General features: G+C 41.2%; 1 protein-coding gene across 2 annotated transcripts in view; it reads left to right on the plus strand.

Moving 5' to 3' along the window:
* Yeats2 (YEATS domain containing 2) overlaps positions 1-23,913 on the plus strand; it is a 94,032-nt gene that overhangs the window by 2,623 nt on the left and 67,496 nt on the right. For both annotated transcript variants that reach the window (XM_021209358.2, XM_029544481.1), the window contains exons 2-7: positions 9,800-9,918; positions 12,584-12,681; positions 13,857-13,949; positions 16,941-17,186; positions 18,964-19,079; positions 21,573-21,734. In XM_021209358.2, the coding sequence (XP_021065017.1) occupies positions 9,819-9,918; positions 12,584-12,681; positions 13,857-13,949; positions 16,941-17,186; positions 18,964-19,079; positions 21,573-21,734 (815 nt within the window). In that variant the 5' untranslated portion in view covers positions 9,800-9,818. The remainder of the gene's footprint in view (positions 1-9,799; positions 9,919-12,583; positions 12,682-13,856; positions 13,950-16,940; positions 17,187-18,963; positions 19,080-21,572; positions 21,735-23,913) is intronic.

Below are 23,913 nucleotides of genomic sequence, written 5' to 3' on the forward strand. Positions count from 1 at the left end.
TTGCCTTGTGCTAGGTCATATGGAGTTTGGGAGACCAAGGAGCCTCTATTCCCACTGTTGGCCGATTAGGTCATCTTCTGCTACAAATGCAGCTAGATATTGCTAAATATTCTTAAGCTATTACATGTAATATGAGGATAGCAGAAAAGACTTTCTCTGTAAGATTTCCTAGAGTTGAAAGTGCTGTCTGCTGTGTATTTTTTGGCATGTTAAAGTTTGCTATGTCCTGTTTTGGGGTTGTTTGGTTGGTTAGTTTAGTTATTAGAAACAGAAACTTCCAAGTTCGCATGGTCAGGGGTAGGGGTAAACGCCTGGTGGTTCTGCATATGTGGTAGGATTACAGGTATGTCACAGTGCCCAGCTAAAGTACTTTTTTAGTGTAGACTATAAGAAGAGCCAGACCTAGTGGTAGATCTGTAACCCCAGCTACTTACAGGCTTAAAACAGAGAATGTCAGAGCTGGAAAGATACTCTTAAACTGCTAAGTCCCAAGGCTAGTTCCCAGCACCCATGTTAGGGTGCTCACAACTGTCTGTAACTCCAGCTCCAAGAGCTCCTATGCTCTTTTCTGACCTCTCAGGGCACCTGTATACATGTGCACACACACAAAACACACATGTGTGCACATAAGTGAAAATAAGTCTTTTTACATTTAGAGAGATGGCTTAGAACACTTGCCGTTCTTGCAGGGGATCTGGGTTCAGTTCCCAGCACCCACATGGTGGCTTACAACCAACCATTAACTCCGGGTTCAGGGAATCCAGTGTCTTCTCTTGGCCTCTGTAATACGAGGACACATGCAGTATACTTACTTACACACAGGCAAAAACATAGCTTTTTTTAAAAAAAGACTTAAAAGCATCACAATTTATATCTTTTTTTTTTTTTTTTTTTTTTAAGCAGAAAATCACTAGCTCAAAGTAAGTTCAAGGTCATCCTGAGCAACTGAGCAAAACCGTATCTCAAAATATAGTAAGAAGTTGTATAGGGAGAAATGGGGATATATCTCTGTGGTACAGCAGTTGTATACCATATATAAAGCTCTAGGTGCCTAACTATATGCGCCTGTAAAGAACTAAGACTTTCATCGTAGATCTGTGAATACAGCCTATCTAGGATGCACCTTACCCTCATTTGGGAATATTTCATTCCCTCTGAGTATATTCTTAGAAATACTTGGATTGAGTATTAGAAATACCTGGATTGAGTATTCTTGCTCAACCATGCGTTTAAAAAAAAATATTGTGTGTGTGAGTATATGCATGTGGGTACACAGCTTTGTATACCTGTAGGCAGTAGAACGATAGGGTCAAGGTAAAATCTGAATCCCCTCGAAGGTGACTGGCGTTCAGGCATGTGCGCTTCGATTACACAGAGATAGAATTGGTTTTCACTAGGCAAGGGCTGTGCGTCCCGATAAGAAGAACCTATAGGAAGGAAACTGTTAGTTACATGGGGTGAAAGTATACCAAGGGTAGTTGGGTGAGGTGGGTCACACCTGTAATCTCAGCACTTGGAAGGTGGGGAGGGAGGGGGGACTTCTCATGGTGGTAATGGTGGGGTTGGCCTCTATTTCCATATTTTGTTTTGTTTTGTTTTGAAAAAGTGGGCCCCACTGTATATCCCTTGCTATACTGAGTTGTCACTGTATAGACCAGGCTAGCCTTAATCTCATAGAGCTCCCCTGCCTCTGTCTCAGAAGGTCTAGGATTAAAGGCTTGTACCTCCATGCTCTTGAGCATTGCAAGATGTGATTGTGCTATAAAGGGAACTGTGAATGCTAGTAGATGTTTCCTTGGGAACTTTCTACTTTGGCTAGTAGTTTTAGTTGGGTGTTTTCGAACAGTTTATTGAATGTTTTCAGACACTTTGGAGGAAGGCTGTGGGGAGAGATATATTGGATGAGGTGGTTAAGGAAGACCTTTTCAGATAAGGTGGGTGTTTGAGCGTGGATCTGATGAAGCTAACCCTGGGGGATGAACATCTCAGGCAGAAGGAACCAGAATCACAGAAGTCCAGAACACTCGAGAATATTTGACGGACAGAGAGAGGGGCATCATACTTATATCTGAGATCAAGGGTAGAAAGGGGCGGGGCCTGGGCATGGGAGTTTGCAGATCATACCACATCATGCAGATTTACCCATAAAGGAAACGCTTATAGTGAAACAAGTAGATAGTGTGACATGGTTAGAAAATGCTTTTCTTTCTCTCTCTCCTTTTTTTTTTTTTTTTGTTGTTGTTGTTGTTATTGCTGTTATTTTGTTGTTTTTAAGACAGGGTTTCTCTGTGTAAAAGCCTTGGCTGGCCTGGAACTTTCTTTGTAGATCAGATTGGTTTTGAGCTAAGAGATCTGCTTGTCTCTGCCTTCTGAGTGGTGGGATTAAAGGCTAGGGACACTAACCCTGGCCCATAATGCTTTTCTGAACAGGAATAATTTGCATATAGTGAAACACGGGCTTTCAAGTGTACAAATGGATAAATGTTCATGTAACTTACACTCTTACTAATATATAAGATATGGGCACTTGAAAGTACCTTTATTCTCTTTCAAGTCAGTCACCAGCACCAGCACCATCAGCTACATTCAAGTTTCTTTGGCCAACCTTGTCTACTGAGTTCCAGGATAGCCAGGCATGCACAGAGAAACCCTGTCTCAAAACAACAAAAACAACAACAGCAAAACCAAACAAGAAAGAAGGAGGTGGGAGAGGAGGAAGTAGTAGTTGTTTTTCTGATTGTGCATTTATCAGCTGGGGGATTTAGGAAATAGAATCCCTCAGTTCGTACTGTTCTGCTTCCTCGCTTCCCATAAATACTGAAATTCAACCTTGTTGCTTGGGTTGGTGCTGATTAGGTTTAGCAGTTGTCCATTCTGCATGGATTTCTGAAGAATGGGTTGTATGTAGCTTTCTTGTTCTGGTATTTACCACAGGAGCACTAGTTGTCTTGTCCACAGGGTGGGAAGTTTGACCTGAACAATGTGGAAGGGAGAGCTAAGCAGGGAATCATGGCCTGGATCTTAGGATGGCCCTGATTGTGCCTGTCCTGCCCCACCCGTACCACCAAGATTCACATGCCTAAGGAATATAAAATTGCTAACAGGATACTTGAGGTAGTCTGTGACAAATCTTCCAAAGAAACCCTGCAGTTTACAGTGATGGGCTTGGTGTGCTCGCACACACCTTTAATCTCAGCTCTTGGGAAGCAGGACAGGCAAGGCTACATAGCAAGTCCCTACCTTGACAAATAAGTCGAGTAAACCCAGTGGCAATAATATGTAATTAATATATTTTAATTTGCTTTTGCTTAGCTTTGGGTTTTGATACAGGGTCTTGCTGTGAGCTCACACTATGGATGGAGCTGCCTATGGACTTGCAGCAGTCCCCCCACTGCCCTTGCAGCTAGGCTTCCATGGATACACTGCTATGCCCTTTTATATTTTAAATGTATAGGCCACTGGATGACTGTCGAAACTTACTGTTTCTGTTATTTGAATAGGCATGATAGGATTCCTTGTTTATGAAATGAATTATTTTTTATTTATTATGCTTAAATTGGCAACATTTGCTCTCTATGACCATACTATTTGGTGAGATAAAAATTGTAAGTTGGAGGCAAGAGATGTGTGGTAACACACGTTGCCTGCTGTGTGGGCCCTAGGTTTGACTCGGGAGGTATGGTGGGAAGAGATTAAATTGGAGGTATGGATGACTGAGGATTTTATTTTAGTCCTAGCATTTCATTTAATTGTATTTGATTTTGTCTCAATAAATCCATCGGTACAGGCAAAACTGAGGATAGCAGATTTATATCACCATCTCAGTAGTCCTTCCAGTTTTAACTGATTCACAGTTTAGGATTAGTAAACATTTTGTTTCCAAGTGGAGGTGACTCCTGTCTAAGAACTGAGGTTCTTGTGCCTTTAATCCCAGCACTTAGAAGGCCCAGGCAGGCAGATTTCAGAGTTCTAGGCCACCCAGGGCTACATATTGAGACCTTGCTCAAAAACAAACCAAAGCAAAAACAAAACAAACAAACAAACAAAAAACTCCAGAGTTTCCTTTCCATAAATTCAAAATACAATATCATACAGTTACAGTCCCGTGTAAGGGAGTATGCCTCTGCAAATGAGCCTAACCTTTGCTGTCATTTACTTCAGTATTTATTGGTTTGCTAGGCAGAAACAGACCTGAGTTATTCTAAACCTCTCAGGATAATTGCCACCTCTTCCTCAGTATGTTTAGCTAAGACTTAAATATCCTTTGAAATGACAGAGGAAGCTTCCTTGCAAGTTCTTAATGTAATAAATGACCTTGGCATACATTAGTGTGTTGATGGATTCTTCCTTACCTGTCCCCACTCAGACCGTTCACATCTCCCTTCTTGTCCTCAGTTTTGCATTCCTTTGAGTGAGAATAAAATAACACTAGTTGGTTTTCCATGAACTTTCCTTCCCTCTTACTACATCTTTCTGGGTAGGATTATTCTTGTGATTATTTGTGAAGGACAGGACACTCACACCATGGATTCCATAGATAGGTGAAGGTGACACTCCTCCTGGTCTCACATTTACAGATAATGCCAGAAGACTTTTGGCACACTCTCCAGAGTTAGGCCACCTCTGGGGAAATGGTGTGGCTCAGGAACGGATATGAAGGTCGGCTGGGATGTATTGATCCCTGCAGCTAGAAGATCTTTTGGGTCTTATTGTTTCGTCTTTCTTGTAAGAAATGAGGAGCTGGAGAGATGGCTCAACAGTTAAAAGTACTGGCTATTCTTCCAGAGGACTAGGGTTCAATTTCCAGCACCCACATGACAGCTCTTACCTGTCCAGCTCCATTTCCAGGAGTTCGAAGTCTCTTGTCATATACACACACATTTATACCTAATGAAAATAAATTAGCCATATAGTTTTTTTTTTGTTATTGTTTACTTTTGCTCTTTTTGTTTTTTTCTATTACTGAGATAATCTCAGAATTAACTAATCACAAACCAGAGACAGTCTTTCTGGCTGTATGTCTTTCTTTTGAGAGGAGTCCAGGAGTCTCATGGAGTCCAGGCTGGCTTTGAACTCACTGTGTAACCCAGGATGACCTTGCCTCCACCTGAGTGCTGTGATTACAGGTGACTGCCACCTCCTGCTTTATTTGAATGTAGTACTGGAGATTAAACCCAAAGCTTCATGCTTGCTGGGCAAGCGCCCTACCACTGAGCTCCGTCCCCACCTAACACCACTTTTTACTAACTTTAAAATAATAGTAGTTAGATTCCAGACCTTCCAAAAATACTTATGTTGTAAATTACAGCAGGTAACTTAAGGTTATGAAAAGGCTTTACATGGCTTTACATAGGGTACTTATAAATGCTGCCTGCTTTTTGAATATTTTGAAATTTAGTTTTACTATCCAGGCTTTATGTATCTGTATAATGACTTACTGTCACCTGAGTTAGGCGACTGTCTCTGGGATAAACTAATTCAGTTCTCTTGAGTGATCTCTTGGTTATCCGTTTAAATTTTATTGTTATTATTGTTATTTTCTGTGTATGGATGTTTTGCCTGCATGGTGACTCTGTGCTCTTTGGGTGCCTGGTGCCAGTAGAGGCCAGAAGAAGGCCTTCGATCTTCTGGACCTGGAGCTACATACAGTTGCACATCATCATGTGGGTACTGGGAATCAGACTCAGGTCCTCTGGAAGAGCAGGCAGGATTCTGAGCCACCTCTTCAGTCCCTCTTGGTGTTTAAGACAAGGTCTCCTACAACTTAGGTTGGCCTCGAACTTGATATGTTGCTAGGGCTGGCATTAAATTCCTCCACTCCCAAGTGTTGTAATTAGAGGCACCGTGGCAGGCCTTCTGTGTTTTGCTCTTTTAGTATAAGGACAAAACAAAGAGCTGAGGTTCTTTTAAATTGATGTTTTTGTCTCACCTTTAAATGAACACATTTAAAAATATTTTTTGAGGGGGAAAAATGGACTGGGTAAATATTCCTGCCTAGTGTTTTAAAGCATTTCCATACAAAATAAGTAGTTTTGAGTTAATGATTTATTTTTGAAAGGTCTTAAATTGGAGGGGACAGTTCAAGGGGGCACTGAGAGGGATTAGTAGGGAATAAGGAGTTTATTTGAAAGGTAATAGCACCATAGACAGACAGACAGACAGAAGGGTAAGGGGTTAGGGGTGGGGCTCCAAGAGTTCAGGCCCCAGTGTCTGAGAGAGAACAAAGGAGGGTCTCTCCCATATGGTAATGGAGGGAGACACTTAGAATTTTTTGTGTGTCATGTTTTGCTTGCATGGATTTTTGTGCAGTGCCTTTTAAGTCAGAAGAGGACATTGAATTCCCTGGAACTGGAGTTGCAGACTTGTTAGCTACCATGTGGCTGCAGGTGCTGGGAATCGAACTGAGGTCCTCTGAAGAGCAGCCAGTACTGTTCAGCACCGGCCCTGTCTCCTTCCCCATCTTGTACTTTTGAGAGGATGCAGTTTGCTTTATGGTGGCCTCTCTTATTCTCAGGCGGGAGGGGAAAGGGCAGGGTGGGGAGCAGAGGTGGGACCCTTCTGATGGAAACTCATTTCCCAGGTGACTTGGGGCCTGCGAGTCTGCTGGCTGGGACTCAACAGTATCCCAGTCCAGTACCTGTCAGTATCTGAGACCTGAGCAGAGGCTGGATTCTAATACCACATTCTTAAGATTAAAAACCCTGTTTTTAAGACCCCCCCACACACTCCTTTTTAATTTTTTTTCCAAGATACATAAAAAGGCTTTATCTGCAGGGAAGCAGGAATTTAATCAAACAAGCCAAAACCCTTGTCATCTGACTCCTTGGAATCCTTCTCATTTTCTTCTCTGCTGCAGTGGGGACAGAGCCAACAGCAGGAACTGCAGAGCAGGGACCACAGAAACAGCCACAGCCCCACCAGCAGGCATACTGGCCAGCTTGCCAACACCCTGGGCAGTGACATCCTCAACATTTTTTCCATTCAGCTCACTGATGACCTTGTTGAGCCAGTCATCGTCTGCCTCAATGCCCGCACTGTCTAGTATTTTCTTGATGTCTTTGGTGCTAGGAGAGGAGTCCCCTCCCCCCCCCCGTCCCCCCAAGGATGGCCAGCAGATAAGAGTAGCACATGTCTGCTGTGGTAGACAGACTTCACGAGTGCCACCTTGGGTGGTGAAAAGCCTTTTTTTCCCCTTCAGAGTCTTGCTGTGTTGCCTGCGCTGGCCTTGGTCTCGTGATCCACTTTCTTAGTGTCAGATACATGGTTACTTCTACCACACCTGCCTTCATTTAAAATAAACACCTCAAGAAATAGCCAGTGGGTGTTTCTGTATTTGGTTAGGTAAGTTCATCTTCCTTAGTGGTACAGCACTGTTGCAGGAAATATTAAAAAAGAACCGCCAAGTTCCTGTGCTCCATCCTGCCAACTCCACTGCCTCTACGGCTAGCCCCATGCAGCAACTGACCACGGTCTTCCCAGCCTCAGTTCGCTGCCTTAGTGTCGCCTGTACCCTCTCAGCCATCATCCCCCTGTGGTCGGTGATCCAACCTTCAAGTAACCCAGTAAAACAAAACTCTAGAAACTTATCAGTCAGTCAGATTTATGTATCAGTAAATTCTCAGTTCACAAGATAACCACACAATAATTTCAGGGCCAGCTGATAATGGTACAAGCTGCCCATCTAGATCAGACAGTTATTCTATTTCTATATGATATTCATAACTACCTGTGGCTATTTAAAACCACATGGGATTAGGATCTTCCTGTCTGTCCTCCATCTTGCTTCCTTCCCCTCTGTCCTCTGTTGCTTCCTCTCTCTGCAACTCTTAGTTCCACCTCCCTTTTCCCTGGCCAGTCACAGACCTCCTGCTGCACTGACATTTTAATGTAATTGGGCAGTGAAAATCCTGCCATACAGTACAAGTGTGGGGCTCATGAGGCAGTCTTCTATGTTATAGGTCATCACTGTAGGGATCTGCCTGTTCTGCCCCTACTTTTCCCCTTTTCCTCTCTGCCCCCCCCCCCACTACCAATGTTCTAATCTCATTAGTGAATCAGACTGCCCACTAAGGGATCCACTAGCCTCAGGCCATTAATTGAGTCTTTAAAAAGATGTGTAAATTAAGATGTGCTGCACATGTACAAAACACATCAGATCTTAAAGACTTGGTTAAAAATACACCACTGTAAAATCACAGTACTGATTCGTTTATATTGTTTAGATATTCTTTTTAAAATGTGGCTGTTAAAATAAAAATCTTTTTTTTTTTTTAGATTTATTTATTTTTTATTTATATTAGTACACAGCAGCTGTCTTCAGAAAAACACTAGAAGAGTACATGGGATCCTGTTACAGATGGTTGCTGGGAATTGAACTCAGGACCTCTGGAAGAGCAGTCAGTGCTCTTAACCACTGAACCATCTCTCCAGCTCTAAAATAAAAATCTTTATATGGCATACATTACAGTCCATAAGCTGGCTCGGTGTGCACTGGCTGCACACTTTTGAGAGGATGCATTTTGGTTTATGGCAGCCTCTCTTACTCTCAGGCAGTGGCTTAACTGCTTGCTGCTGGCTATTGAACACTGGAAATTCACTGTCAGGAGTTCACTGTGGCAAAAAAGGGGGGGGACTGAATTTTATACTTAATTTAATTGCTTTATTTATGTATTTAATTTTATTGTATGTGTCTGGATGGTTTGCCTGCATGTGTCTGTGAACCACATGCATGCCTGGTGCCTATGGAGGTCAGAAGAGGGAGTCCAGAGCCCCTGGAACTGAAGGTTTTGTGTCACCATGTGGGTGCTGGGACTCCAACTCAGGTTCCCTGGAAGAGCAACCAGTGCTTTTAGCTGCTAACCAATCCAGGCCTGCTTTATTTAATTTTAATCAATTTAGTTTAAGTAGCCACTGTGGTTAGTGGCTAATGTATGAGAAATTGTGAAATTAGAGGATTCATGTGATTGTTTTATATGTAAGTCTGGCTAATTTACCATACTGCAAAGTTGGTCATTAGTTTAGCCATTAAGTACACAGTTACATTTGTTATAAGTAATACTAGAAGATCAGGGATAGTTTCATTGAGTACCCACTAGAGCAAGCACTGTAGAAGCAATGGAATTGGAGTTTGCATATTCGAATGAGCCCTGAGCTATACTAGTCATGCTTTGAGATGTGCTTAAAAGCTTTGTGAATTACACAGCACTGTAAGCTTAACATTGCTTTCATCAAAGTCTGGTTTATTCTCATATCCTTTTGTGAAAGCTAGACTTCTTTTGAAAAATGTGAGCAGGGCCAGGCATGGTCATGCATGCATTTAAAATATCCCTGAGTTCAAGGTCACTCTGGTCTTTGAGCTTCAGGGCAGCCAGGGATGCATAGACTGTCTCAAAAAAATAAAAAATAAAAAATAAAATAAAATAAGTAGGAGGAAATGTGAGCAGCAGCAGAGCAGTGTGCAACATTGTTAAGGAATTTTCCCCGGAAGGGAAATTCAGAGTTTTTAACAATAGCCATGCTGATAATGTTTTTGGAAACTTTTAATGTTAGACTTAATGCTGTTAGCTAAGTACACACAAACACTGAGAGTTAAGCATCCCTAACCAGAAAATATAAAATCTCCCAAGGTTGAAAGATTTCTGGATCTTTTCAGACCAGTCATATTCAGCCTATATAAGCACAGACATATAAAATAAGTACCAGTATTTTGTAGTGTTTGTTTATTACCTTTGTGTGTATACATTTATACATGCTAGTATTTCATAATAGTACTGTTAATGTTTTTGTTATTGCTTCACAGTGAAGAATTGAATTTCACCATGTCTGGAATCAAGCGAACAATCAAAGAAACTGACCCTGATTATGAGGATGTATCTGTGGCCCTTCCAAATAAGCGGCATAAAGCGATTGAAAGTTCAGGTAGCCATCAAGTTGCTTTGAGACTTAACTTTGCTGACATTTGCCTATGCATAAGGATTTATAGAATCTACATGAATATCTACAATCATATATAAACTGAAGGATATTTGAAGGGTTAGCCTAGTGTTCACCATACAAGGCAGGGGATCTGGCAGGAACATGATTAAGTAAACTAAGCTGTAAGTCTAAGCTATTGTTGCTTATAACCTAAAATCAAAATGTTGGCAGCTGGAGAGATGGCTCAGTGGTCAAGCATGCAATCCAGTCGTTTTATTTCTAAAAGATTTTCCCCCTTTCTGGTCTTGAGAGCAGGTCTCTGTTATGTAGTTCTGACTACATAACTCTATAGACCAGGCTGGCCTGAACTTATAGGGGTCCCACTTGCCTCTGCCTCCTGGGTGTGGGATTAAAGGTATCTGCCATTATGTTCAGTGTTTTGTTTTTTTGAGACAGGGTTTCTCTGTGTAGCCTTGGCCGCCCTGGAACCCACCCTATAGACCATGGTGGCCTTGAACTCCTGAGAACTGGGATTAAAGGCCTGTGCTATTTCCAAGTAGCCTTCCTCCCCCCTCCCCCTTTGGTAATTTTATGTATATAACTGTTTTGCCTGCATATATGTTTATGCATCATGCACATGCATTTCCTGTGTAGCCCAAAAGAGGGTGTTGGAGCCCCTGAAATGGAGTTGCAAGAGATTATTAGTTCCAGTGGGAGTGTTAGGAATCAAACCTGTTTCCTCTGCAAGAGTAGTCAGTGCTCCTGACAACTGAGCCCTCACTCCAGCTCCCAAACTCAGTGCTCTTGTAGAGGATCCAAGTTTGGTTTCCAGCATCCATGTCAGGTAGGTCACAATAACCTGTAACTCTAGCTCCAGGAAAGTAGATGACTTCTTTGGCCTCCATGGGCATTTACACACACATAAACATAGAACTAAAACGGAAATAAATCTTTAAGAATAATAATATAAAATCAAAGTTTTTTGATGTCTCTTGTAATATGGAATAACCATGTGAGGCGATTGTATGTGATCAAGGTTTTTAATATAGCTTCATATTATTTTCATGTATGTAGAAATAAGAATGATCAAGTTATTTCATGGATACTGTTGCTTAATAGGCTAGCATTACTTGAAAGTATGAGTTGTGCTCATTAAATGTTTCACTTGGGTGTTAGCTAGCAAATGTCAAAAGAGGAGAGATTTCTCTTGACTCATGCTTTCAGGGTTTGACTGGTTCCATTGCTCCTAGGCCTGAGGTGAGGGAGGATATCAGGAAATCATTCTTGTAGTAGTGGGCCTGTTCTCGGTACAAGAGCCCAGAAGCTGAAGGAGAAAGAGTGGGAGCCACAGAGGCTTAGGGTAAGATGTATCCTTCAGCCAGGTGATGGTTTGAGCACCTTTAATCCCAGAGGGAGCGGATCTCTGAATTTGAGGCCATCCTGGTCTTCAGAGCAAGTTCCAGGACAGCTGGAGCTACACAGAAAAACTCTGTATTGAAAAACAGATGTGTTATAGGGTATAATTTTTCAAAGGCGTGGGCTTCTTCCAACTAGGTACTAGGTCACACACCTAGACTCACGAAGACCTTGCTCGCAATAGTGTTGTCAGCTGGAACCAAGGTTTTAGCACATGAACGTTTGGAAACATGCTAGATGTGATTATAATCTTGAAGGTCATCTGTGAATAATGGAAATTTAGAAAATACTGATCTAGTACTACTAACCCTGCTTTTAGCTGCTAGTGGAGATTTAAGGTTCATTGGTATTTCACTGTTATGTAATCTGTTGAAAGTAAATTATTGATTACATTAACATTTTGAATCATGGTTTTTATCTTTGTTTGTTTGTTGTGGTTTTTTTGTTTTTTTTTCCCAGAGCTGAGGACCGAACCCAGGGCCTTGTGCTTGCTAGGCAAGCGCTCTACCACTGAGCTAAATCCCCAACCCCTGTTTGTTTGTTTTTAAACTAATATAAAATGATACGTATTTGAGTCTGGATAGATGGCTCGGGGTCAGCAGTTAAAAACCTTTGCTGTTCTGTCCCCAGCACTTACTGGGCAACTCACAGCCTCCAGCAAGTCGAGGTCCAGGTTATCTGACACCTTCTTCTGGCTTCCACAGATACCTGCATATTCATGTGCACTAATACACATACACACACAAATGAAAGATCTTTTTAAAAAAAGATATATTCATTTATTTGTATATATGTGAGTACACTGTAGCTTTCTTAAGAGATACCAGAAGAGGGCATTGGAGCCCATTACACATGGTTGTGAGCCACCATGTGGTTGCTGGGAATTGAACTCAGGACCTTTGGAAGAACAGTCAGTGCTCTTAACCAGCTGGACCATCTCTCCAGCCCCCAAGATATTTTTATTAACTATATATATTTATGACCTATTTGTCTGTCACACGGTATTTTGTTATTAGCTTGCTTTTTTTCTTCCCTGTCTTACAGTTTCATGCAGATGAAAAAAACATTTTTCTTTCTGAACCATTTAAGAACATATTACGTAGTTTTATATTTCTGTGTACTTCTTTAGGCTATTGTGTGATGAACTCAAAGCAGTTTCTGTTTTTTTTGGGGGGGTGGGGACGTTTCTTTGGCTGCTGATTTAAATCGGTAGGTACTGATTACTTTGGTATGTCTTTTGTTCTTTCTGTAGCTCGAGATGCAGCTGTGCAGAAAATTGAGACTATTATTAAGGAGCAGTTTGCTCTTGAGATGAAGAATAAGGAACATGAGATTGATGTCATTGACCAGGTATAATAATAATAAATTGAAAACACTAAATTTATGGGAGGGAAAGTATATTATTTGATAAGGTTTATTTTTAAAAAATTCCAATGTTGGGCATGGTGGCACACATCTTTAATCTCAGCATTCCAGAGGCCCAGACAGATGGAACTCTGTGGGTTCCAAGATATCCTGGTCTTTATGAGTTTCAGCCAGCCAAGGCTACAGAATGAGACTATCTCAAAACTAAAACAAAAAATTATCCTGCTGAGGGATGGGCACATCTATAATCCCAGGACTTGGGAGGTAGAGACAAGAGAACCAAACGTTTAAGGTCATCCTCAGCTACTTAGTATATTCGAAGCCCGCCTGGGACACACGAGTCTTTGTCTCAAAAAACCAAAAATAAATAAAATTGGAGAAAAGATAAAAAGTTCTACTTGAACTTCCATCCCCAGATACAATCCTTTTTGGTATTGTTCTCAGTATACTATAGTTATTTCTTAATAAATATGCTCACACACTATATTTTGGGTTTTTTTGTTGTTGTTGTTTTATTTGTAGGGATTGTTTGTTTGTTTTTTATATTTATTTATTTATTTATTTATTTACTATGTATAGTGTTCTTCTGCCTGTATATAGGCAAGAAGAGGGCACCAGATCACATTATAGATGGGTTATGAGCCACCATGTGGTTGCTAGGAATTGAACTCAGGACCTCTGGAAGAGCAGCCAGCATTCTTAACCTCTGAGCCATCTCTCCAGCCCCTGGTATTGTTCTTTTGAGGCAAGGTTTCTCTGTATAGTCTTGGCTGTCCTGGAACTCAGTCTATAGACATGGCTGGTATCAAACTTAATAGATCGCCCTGCCTCTGACTCCCAAATGCTGGGATCAAAGGCTTGCACCACGAGGCCTGGCATATTTGGAACTTTAAGGCTTTACTAATCAGGGAAGCATACACTCTGCCTGTATCCCCAGTCTGTTCTGGGGTAGAAGCATAGACTCCAGGGCTTTGCTTACACATGAAGTACATCTCCAGCCTGTATCTGTGCCAGTTTAATTAGGTGAGGAGGATTTAGTTGTTGAAGCAATTCAAGAAGCTCAGTTCTTGCTTTTGTTGTTTGTGTTTATTCTGTGGATTTTTAAGTCATTGTTGTTATTTGCCTATTTAAACAACATTTGAATTCTCACTTGTTTTTAGCGACTGATTGAAGCCAGAAGGATGATGGATAAGCTCCGGGCCTGCATTGTAGCAAACTATTATGCTTCCGCTGGTCTCCTGAAGGTTTCTGAGGTTAGTGTTCCTCATATTCCAGTCTCTTCTCAGCCACAATTTTCCTTGTCTGAGGGGAAGTCAGGACTGTGTGGATTCCCTGCCACTGAGACATTTCTTACATTGCCTTTAGCATTTTATAAGCCTGGCTACCTTTCTGAAGAACATAGATCGTCAGGCAGTGTGTTTAACATGGTCCTGTCCTTTCTGTACTGATTGCTAGGGTATTACTAGCAGGGAGACCTTACTGCAACTCCTCCTAGTTCTTCCTCTTTTGCTTTGCCTTACCCAGCATGCCTTGTGCTTTTTTTAAATGCTGCTTCTTAATGATAGTTTTAAGTATAAGAAAAAGACAAACATGTTTTGCATACCATGTAGATTCATCAGTTTAAAATTCTACTGTTTTCTTTCCTCTAAAGCATTTAAAATTTGGTTCTTAGATATCATAACATTTCAGCACTCACTATAAAACTTTTACCCCACCGGGCGTGGTGGCGCACGCCTTTAATCCCAGCACTCGGGAGGCAGAGGCAGGAGGATTTCTGAGTTCGAGGCCTGCCTGGTCTACAAAGTGAGTTCCAGGACAGCCAGGACTATACAGAGAAACCCTGTCTCGAAAAACCAAAAAAAAAAAAAAAAAAAAAAACAAACAAAAAAAAAACCAAACTTTTACTCCTTTTTCTCTTTTTCCTGGCAGCTGTGTATTAACCACAGAGTGCCAGTGAAAGACACACATACACATTGCCTGTAAAAACACAAAATCAGAGACTATAAAATATAAGCAAATAATCAGTAAGATAAAATGAAACAAACAAAAAATCAAATAAGGCATTATCCTGTGGGTGCCTTCCCAGGATTTCTCTGCATCTAAAGTTCCTTTAAGAATATTAGTCCTGGGTGAGGGCTGACCTCAGTCTAGTATGACTTCGTTTTAAATTGACTCCATCGACAAAGACTCCTCGTTTTCCCCTCCTATTCTCTGTGTGTTTGCTTGTGCCTGTCCTTGGCCCCAGGCTCTCACATATGATGGGTATATAATGTACAATTCAGTAACACTGACAGCCCCTTAGGCTGGTTTTGAATAAAGCTACAGATTCTGGGTGGACATGACTTTGTAGAAGTACTTTCCACAATTCTGGCATCATTGATTGAATAGCTCAGTGTTGGCTCAGCACAGTGGACATCATGAACTGAATTTGTGTGAGGTAAAGGAGACTGTAAGCATATACTCACCTTGAAAAACTGGTGTTTTGTTGATTCACCATTGGGATATGTGCTGTTGGGATGTCTAGAAATACACCAATTTTAGCTCCTGATGTTCTGATTAAGATTTGCTAAGGGCTGGAGATATGATGGCTCAGTAGTTGGGTTTACTTGAGTTCACTTCCCAGCGTCTACATGGTGGATTGCAACTCTTAGTAACTTCACTTTCAGGGGATCCAACACCCTCTTCTGTCTTCTGCAGGTATCAGATATTCACATGTTGCAATTTGTGCATGCAAGCAAAACACTTGTACAGATAAATCCTTAAAAATTAAAAAAACAAACATTCAAGAAATCTAGGCTTTGTTTTATATAGCCTATTTAGTTTGGAGAACACCCAGTATTGAAATGGGCTGTCAGCTGAATTAATCAGCTGTATATGTTATTTTAAAACATTAGTCTCTTCACCCAGACCATGGTTTTTGTTTTGATTAATCACTCTCTATTGCTCGATCTCTCTCGATCTCTCTCTCTCTTTCTCTCTCTCTCTCTCTCTCTCTCTCTCTCTCTCTCTCTCTCTCTCTCTCTCGTGTGTGTGTGTGTGTGTGTGTGTGTGTGTGTGTTGGGATGAAATCTTGCAGTGTAACTCTTAGCAGCTGCAATCCTCCTGCCTCTGCCTGTCTCCTAAGTACTGGGATTACAGACAGTACTACCATACCCAGCCAGTGATACTGGTGTTTTTTGTTTGTTTGTTTGTTTGTGTGTGGTTTTATTGTTTTTTGTTTTTTTTTAAATCATGTGTTTGTGTCTGGGTATGTACACATGCGTGCAAATGCCAGTGGCCAGTAGAGCCAGAGGCGTCCTTCTGACCCATTCACTTGAGGCTAGAGTTGAAGTTGTGAGCTCGTGACATGAATTCAATGACATCTCTTTAAAAACAACTGAACTAGCCGGGCCTGGTGGCGCAGGCCTTTAATCCCAGCACTCGGGAGGCAGAGGCAGGCGGATTTCTGAGTTCGAGGCCAGCCTGGTCTACCAAGTGAGTTCCAGGACAGCCAGGGCTATACAGAACTTAGGCCCCTGAACAAGCCTGAAGGAATGTTCTACATTGCTGATTTTAAAGCTTCTACTTCTGTTGTTTTTAACTCCAGTGTGGGTTTCATTTTTTTATACTGTGTACTTTCATTGCTTGTTTTGAGACTATGTAATCCAGGCTGATCTGGAACTGAAGATTAATTAGTCTAATTACTTAGATGCCAAAGATCTTGGAATTGTCATTATGAGTCACAATGCCTGGTTCTGTGTTCTTTTAAAATCAAATCTTGCTGGGGATAGTGACACTTACCTTGGGCTCTTGGCCTTCCTGCTCCTACCTCCTGGATACTAGGATTACAGGCATATTCTGCCAAGCTGCTTATGTGTGGTACTGAGTTCATGCATGCTGGACAGTCAGCCTCAGTTTCCTTAGTGATGTAGTCACAGGTATGTGCCCCTACCACGCCTGGCTCATTTTTGACTTTTAGAGTTAGAACTTTTGCACAATTACTTGTCACTCTAGTTTTGGTTTCGTTGATACAAGGCTAGGTATAAGAATTTATGGATGTAGAGACATTTTGTTTTTTCTTTTTCTTTCTTTTTATTTTTAGCTGTTAGCCTAGCCATTACTAGCTGAGCCATCTCTTAATACAGGATGTGGAGAGATTTTTAAAAGTTTGTTAACATGATCTTAACATAGGTAGGAGTTTTCAGGAATTAGGGTTTCACCAGTTTTAGTGGGTTTGATTAAGTTTGCTTCTTTCATTTTTCTAGGGATTAAAGACATTTGATCCGATGGCTTTTAATCACCCTGCTATCAAGAAATTTTTGGAATCACCTTCTAGGTCATCATCTCCTACCAATCAAAGATCAGAAACACCATCTGCCAATCACTCTGAAAGTGACTCTTTATCTCAGCACAATGACTTCCTGTCTGACAAAGACAATAACAGCAACGTGGATGTGGAGGAAAGACTCTCAAGCACCGGGGAACAGAGACCAAGCCGGAAGACGGGAAGGGTATAGGCTCCCGGGGGGAATGGACAGGCTGTCTATTAAATGTGTTTGATTTTTATGAGATAGGGTCTAGGTCTGAGGATGAACAGGCTAGCCTAAAACTTGAGATATCTCTTACCACAGTTCCCAAGTGGTGATGTTACAGGATTGAACCATTGTGTAGGCCTAACTAAGAAGCTGAAGCTGTGTTATTTTGGGGAGGGGGGGGAGGTGGCGAGGGGAGCATCTTGCACTATAGCCAGGCTGGTCTCAAATTAGCAGAGTCTTCCTTCCTTGGTTGCCTGAATGCTGGGTTACAGGTGTGAACCATCATCCCCAGCAACACCGAGTATTAGTGGTTATCACAACTACCAGTTAAAGCTCTGCCATTCTGGGGTGTGTGTGTGTATTTATTTATTTATTTGACATTCTCACTTTAGAACATAGCACTCCAGAGGTGCAGCATAGCTCTTGGATATCATTCATGCAGATGGGAAAGACCCCTTAAGGATTAGAGTTCCATGATCTTGCTGAAGGTCTAAGTAGTAACTCCTCTAATTTGACATACAAAAAAACAAAATACACAATTCTTTTCTTGACCCAGTTTTGCTATGAGGCCCTGGCTGACCAGGCACTGATTATATAGACCAGGCTGGTCCAGAACATGTAGTGTTCGCCCTACCTCTGCCTCCCGAGTGCTGCAGTCACTGTGCCCAGCTATGATAGTGTGTGTGCCTAGATTGAAGCTACATAGTACATAGTTTATTTGGTGTTTGTATTTATGTATAGAGTTACAATCCAGTTAGACCAGTGATGTCACAGCTACAGTTTCAGTTATAAAGGGAACCAAGTAGCTTTCCATACATTCAGACATCAATGTTTGATTTAATTTTCATAAAAACCAATTTTTTTATTATAAATTCACTTGTCTATCATTGGAAAAAAAAACAGCAGGAAGGCCTTTTTAAAATTAATCCATACTTTGATACCTCATTATCAGGACTCTGAATATTTAGATTAACTTGAGTTTGGTCAGTATTCTTTCTCTTACTGACATCTTTTAAGCTGGGATTACAGGCATGTAGCTGGAATATATGGTGTTGGAGCCTAAACACAAGGCTTGGCCCCAGTTAGAGAAGCGCTCTACCAACTATTACATCCCTAGACTCACTCATTTGTTGTTGGTGGTGGTATTTTTTGAGACAGGATTTCTCTGTAGCACAGACTGTCCTGGAAACACTCTTTGTAGACTAGGCTGTCCTCAGAACTCAAAGATCCACCACCAGCTTCTGCCTCTCCAGTGCTGGGATTGAAGACCTGTGCAACCAGGCCCAGCGCTTTCTTTTACAAAGGAAGATAAGCTGGAGGGATGGCCAAGTGATTAAGAGTACTGGCTGTTCTTCCAGAGAACCTGGGTTTGTTTCCCAGGAGCCACATGGCACCTCACAGTTGTAACTTTAGTTCCTAGGGATCGACAATCTCTTGTGGCCTCAATGGACACCAGCCACACAGTTGATGAATCAACACATGCAAGCAAAACAGTTATAAAATAAAATGTAAACTAAAGAGCAACAACAAAAAACCCAGCCATACTGCCAGGTATGGTGGCACATACCCTCAGTCTCAGCACTTGGGAGAGCAGATGAGAGCTACACAGCAAGCCCCAGGCTTGCTGGGTTGAAGAAGACCCTGTTCTCTAAAAGATAAAACATTCTGAGTTATTTTATTTATATTTTCATTATGTCAGCACCCTATTGAATACTGTTTCAATGAGCACAAATGTTGATGTCATTTCTTTCAGGACACATCTAGTATTAGTGGCTCCCACAAACGGGAACTACGGAATGCTGACCTCACAGGAGATGAGACTTCACGACTGTTTGTCAAGAAAACAATAGTAGTTGGCAATGTGTCCAAGTGAGTACCGTGAGATGTTTCCCATGCACCACTCACTATGACACCAGCACTTGGCCGTCACTGCATCTTCACAGTGGTAGTACAGTAAGAGGAAGGTTCTGGAATTCTTTATTCCTAGCTTGTTTGAAAAGTAAATATTGATTAGAAATATTCATAGAGTAATCTTGCACCTTAGTACAACAAGATTTCATCTACAGTTTCCCTGGTTCAGTGACACTCTGTGACTGTTCCTGGTGATGAACGAGGTGTTCACTCTTGGATGCCACTATAGAAGAAACGGCACCATACGTTTTACACTCCGAGTTACTTATCTTTATTTTATGTGTGTGAGTGCATGTGTTTATGTGTTCTACACAAATACCTGGTTGCCTGCTGAGGCCAGAAAAAGACATCAGATCCCCACGACTGGAGTCAGAGTTGGGAGCCTCCATGTGTGTACTGGGAACAAACCTGGATTCTCTGGAAAGGCAGCCCATGGTTTGAACCCGTGAGCCATCTCTCAGGCCCTGCTTATTTATTTTTGAGCCAGTTTTATGCCAAGCTAGCCCCAAGCTCACGGTCTCCCTGCCTTGGCTGTCTGCATAGCTCATGCTCAGACACACACCACCATTCCCAGTTGCTGTTACACTCATGTGTAATTTATGTATTTGATTATTATTATTATTTGTATTTGTGTTTTGTTTGCTTTAGAATTCTAGAGAAGTGCTTGCATCTCGCTCCAGAGTGCTGGGAGGAAAGGCATGCCAGGGTATTCAGTTATTTGAGAGCTAGTGAGGTAGTAAGGTTTGTCATTTGACTCTGGCTTTCAAAGACATGTTTTCTTCCATTTTCATAGTATCTGCATTTCGTATTTAGCTGTCATCCTTATCAAAGTAGAAACCAAATGTCTTTTTTTTCTGAACTTTCCTTTAGTTCTTTTGTGAAATGGAATGATTTAGAGGGCTGAAAAGGTGGCTCAACGATTAAGAACACTGGATAGTCTTCTGGGGGGCCCAGGTTCAATGCCCAGCCCCCATGTGGCTGCTTACAACTGTTTGTAACTAGTTCCAGAGGATTCAGCACCCTCTTCTGTCCTCTGCAAGTACTGCACACATGATGCACAAGACATGCATGCAGGCAGAATAACCCATATTTAATGATTTAAGTGGGTAGCATTTTGTGGTTTGATTTCTCTTCCTCTTCCTCCTTTTCTTCCTCTTTCATCTTCTTTCTCCTTCATTTTCTTCCTTTTTCTCTTCTCTTATTCCTTCTCCTTTTCTTCCTCTTCCTTCCCCTCTTCCTCCTCTTCCTTTGTATGACTTCAAGGCCACCTTAGGGTACACAGGTGCTAACCTGCCAAACCATCTCCCAGCCCTTAACACCAACTTTTTAATTGTTTTTAGGATTAATGAAAACTTAATAAGGTTATTGAATATGGTATCATTACACAAAAGTCAGTTCTTATTTGAAAGCCACATATTAAATAACACTTAAAACTCATATTTATATTAGCAATCAAACCATGCTTAGTAAATCAAACAAAAGACAGGCTAGCCCTTCAAGAAGAATTTATAAAAATTAATTTATTAAAAGGAATAGAACAATAGTCAGACTAACAGTCAAGGAAGCTCAGTATTGTTCTAAGTGCCACTTCTCCCTAAATTAAAACTGACCTGCAGATAAAGTACAGAGACTGACAGAGCACTTGTGTGGACAGGGTGTGGCACATCTGTACCTTGCAGTGCTAAGAGCAATCAGAGACCTAATGAGCGCATCAGAGGCTATGGCCACGTTTTTCACCAGAATCTAAGAAGGTTGTCCCATTCACTAGCAAAAGGCAAAGCTCACCAAGGATAGAGGCTTCATGGGCCATTGTCACACCCAGTGTATTTATACCTCAGATACCCACTTGATAAGAAACCAAGTTTGATTTTTCTCTTTTAGTTTGGTATTGAGAATTAGAAAACAAACTTGAAGGGAAGCAATTAAGTAGGCATGGAGGTTTTAGAAAAAAAGGATTAGAGACTGGTCAAGTGTATTACTGCTAGAGTTATAGTCTTAAGCAGGGCCTCATTATGAGTTGTTGTTAAGATTTTTAATATGTATTTGTGTTTTGTCTGAATGTATGTGTGAATACCACGTGTGTCCCCACAGAGGTCAGAAGAGGGCATTAAATGCCCTAGAACTGGAGTTACAGAGAATCGTGAGCCTTTCTATGGGTGCTGGGAATCACAGATCCTCTGGAAGAGCAGCCGGTACTCTTACCTGCTGAGACCTTACTCTAGCCTCAGTTGCTAGTCTTGAGGTTTTTAGCTTATTATTATTGTTGTGTACATATATTCATCATTTGTGTGTATGGACGTGTGCATCAGGACATTATTTTAAGTAGGATCCTGGAATCAGATTCAGTTGATTAGATTTTGGTGGCAAGCATCTTCCCCCACTGAGCCATCTCATCAGCACAAATAATTAGATTTTTGAAGGAAGAAACTCATCCCTCTCTTTCTTCTCCAGGTACATCCCTCCAGATAAGCGGGAAGAAAATGACCAGTCAACCCATAAGTGGATGGTGTATGTCCGAGGGTCGCGTAGAGAGCCCAGCATTAATCACTTTGTCAAGAAAGTTTGGTTCTTCCTTCATCCTAGCTATAAACCAAACGATCTTGTGGAAGTTAGGTGAGCACACCAAAGATTTACTGAATTTAAGAAATGTGACTAACTTTGCAATGTGCCTTAGCAATGTTTATACTGTTAGTTGTCCCACTCTTTGTCATTAGATAGCTTTTGCTGTGGTTTCCCTCTGCAGAATTTTTCTAACAGGCCCTGTCACCTGTCATATTGTCACTGTGCTGTGTTGGTAGCCTTTGAAGGACTGGTGCATAGAAAGTGTTACCAGTAATTAAATACAGCATTTTAACATTACAAAAATGTTTGCAGTTCCCTGTAATGTCACTTTCAGATGTAATCCCAGTGGTATGTCTTCTGTACACAGACTTACCTAGTACAGTTATTTCGGGGAGATGGAATGGTTGTATGTGCTGACATGAAATGTATGTTATTTAGATACATTCTCTATTCTGCATTTTCTATATGATGCTAGCAGCTCCTAAACACCCTTACTATCTTGTACTTTATTGTTAGTGTCAGTGAAATTTCCCATATCCCTGTGTGACACAGAACATTCTATTCATGGCCCTGATGAACTCCTTAAAATGACAAATATGTTCCTCTCCCCTCCTTCATCCACTTCTGTGGTGTTGGTCTAGGAAGGAGTGTTTTCCTTTTCATATCTGTGGTTTCTGGACCACCTTTCCTCCTTTCTTAAACACACCTCAATCCAGCAGGGTGGTGGTGGGGAATGCTTTTAATCGCAGCACTTGAGAGGTAGAGGCAGGAGGAACTCTAAGTTTGAGGCCAGCTTGGTCTACAGCACTAGTTCCAGGACAGCCAGAACTAAAACAAGAAACCCTGTCTCCAAAAACAAAAGCACAAAACCTCAGTCCTCTAATAGCACGTACAGCCTGCCTCCTCCTTGGTTGTGATTATCTATTAATGTCCCAGATGGACACCTCTTTGAAAACCAGCCATAAACCTTGTTACTGCTATTGTTCTTTTCCACTAGAACTCTCATGTTTTAGTATATGCCCAAGAGTGGTATATATAGCTGGATCTTGGTGTAGAAATATTCACTGTTTTCTGAGAAATTGCCAAATGGATTTCCAAAGCAGTTGTTTGAGTTTGCACTCCCATTAGCAATGGAAAAGTGTACCCTTGTCCCATATCCTCACCAGCTTCTGTTGTCACTTGAGTTTTTGATCTTAGCCATTCTGAGGGGTGTAAGATGGAATGACACAGTTGGTTTGATTTGCATATTTCCCTGGTAACTAGGGATATTGAACATTCTCACTATTCGAGATTCCTCTTCTGAGAATTCTCTGTTTAGCTCTGGACCCATTTTTTAATTGGGTTATTTGGTTTGTTGATACCTAGTTTCTTAAGTTCTTTATATATTTTGGATATCAGCTCTGTCAGATGTGAAGTTGGTGAAAATCTTCTATTTGGAAGGCTGGCCTTTTGTTCTATTGATGGTCTCCTTTGCCTTATAGAAGCTTTTCAGTTTGAAGAGGTTATTGATTGTTGATCTCAGTCCCTGAGCTGTTGGTGTTCTGTTCAGGAAATTGTGTCCTGTGCCAATGTGTTCAAGGCTATATTCCCTGATTTCTCTTCTATCAGGTTCAGTGTATCTGTTACTATGTTGAGGTCTCAGGTGCACTTGGACTTGATTTTTGAGCAGGGTGATAGATAAGAGCCTATTAGCATTCTCTATGGAGACATTCAGTTAGAGCAGCACCATTTGGTGAAGATGCTTTCCTTTTTCCATTGTATGTTTCTGACTTCTTTATCAAAAGCCAGGTGTCTATGGGTGTGTGGATGTGTCTGGGTATTCCAACAACCTGTCTGGTTTTTATGCCTATTCCAGTAGTTTTTATTACTATTGCTCTGTAATACAACTTGAAATCAGGGATGGTTATACTATCTATTACTGTTCAGGATTATATTAGAGATATGGGGTTTTATGTTTTTCCAAAGGAAGTATAATATTGACCTTCCAAGATCTGTAAAGAGTAGTACTGGGATTTTGGTGGGGATTGTATTGACTCTACAGATTGCTTTTGGTAAGATGACCATTTTTAGTGTGTTAATCCTACCAATTCATGAAGATGGGAGAGTTACCCCAACATATGTTATATTATCTGTGGCTATTGTGAAGGATGTTGTTTTCCCAAATTATTTTTCAGTCTGTTTGTCTTTTGTATATAGGAGAATCACTTTGTATTTTTTTCTTTCTTTTCTT

The sequence above is a fragment of the Mus pahari genome, chromosome 12, assembly GCF_900095145.1.
Source record: "Mus pahari chromosome 12, PAHARI_EIJ_v1.1, whole genome shotgun sequence".
Taxonomy (NCBI): Eukaryota; Metazoa; Chordata; class Mammalia; order Rodentia; family Muridae; genus Mus; species Mus pahari.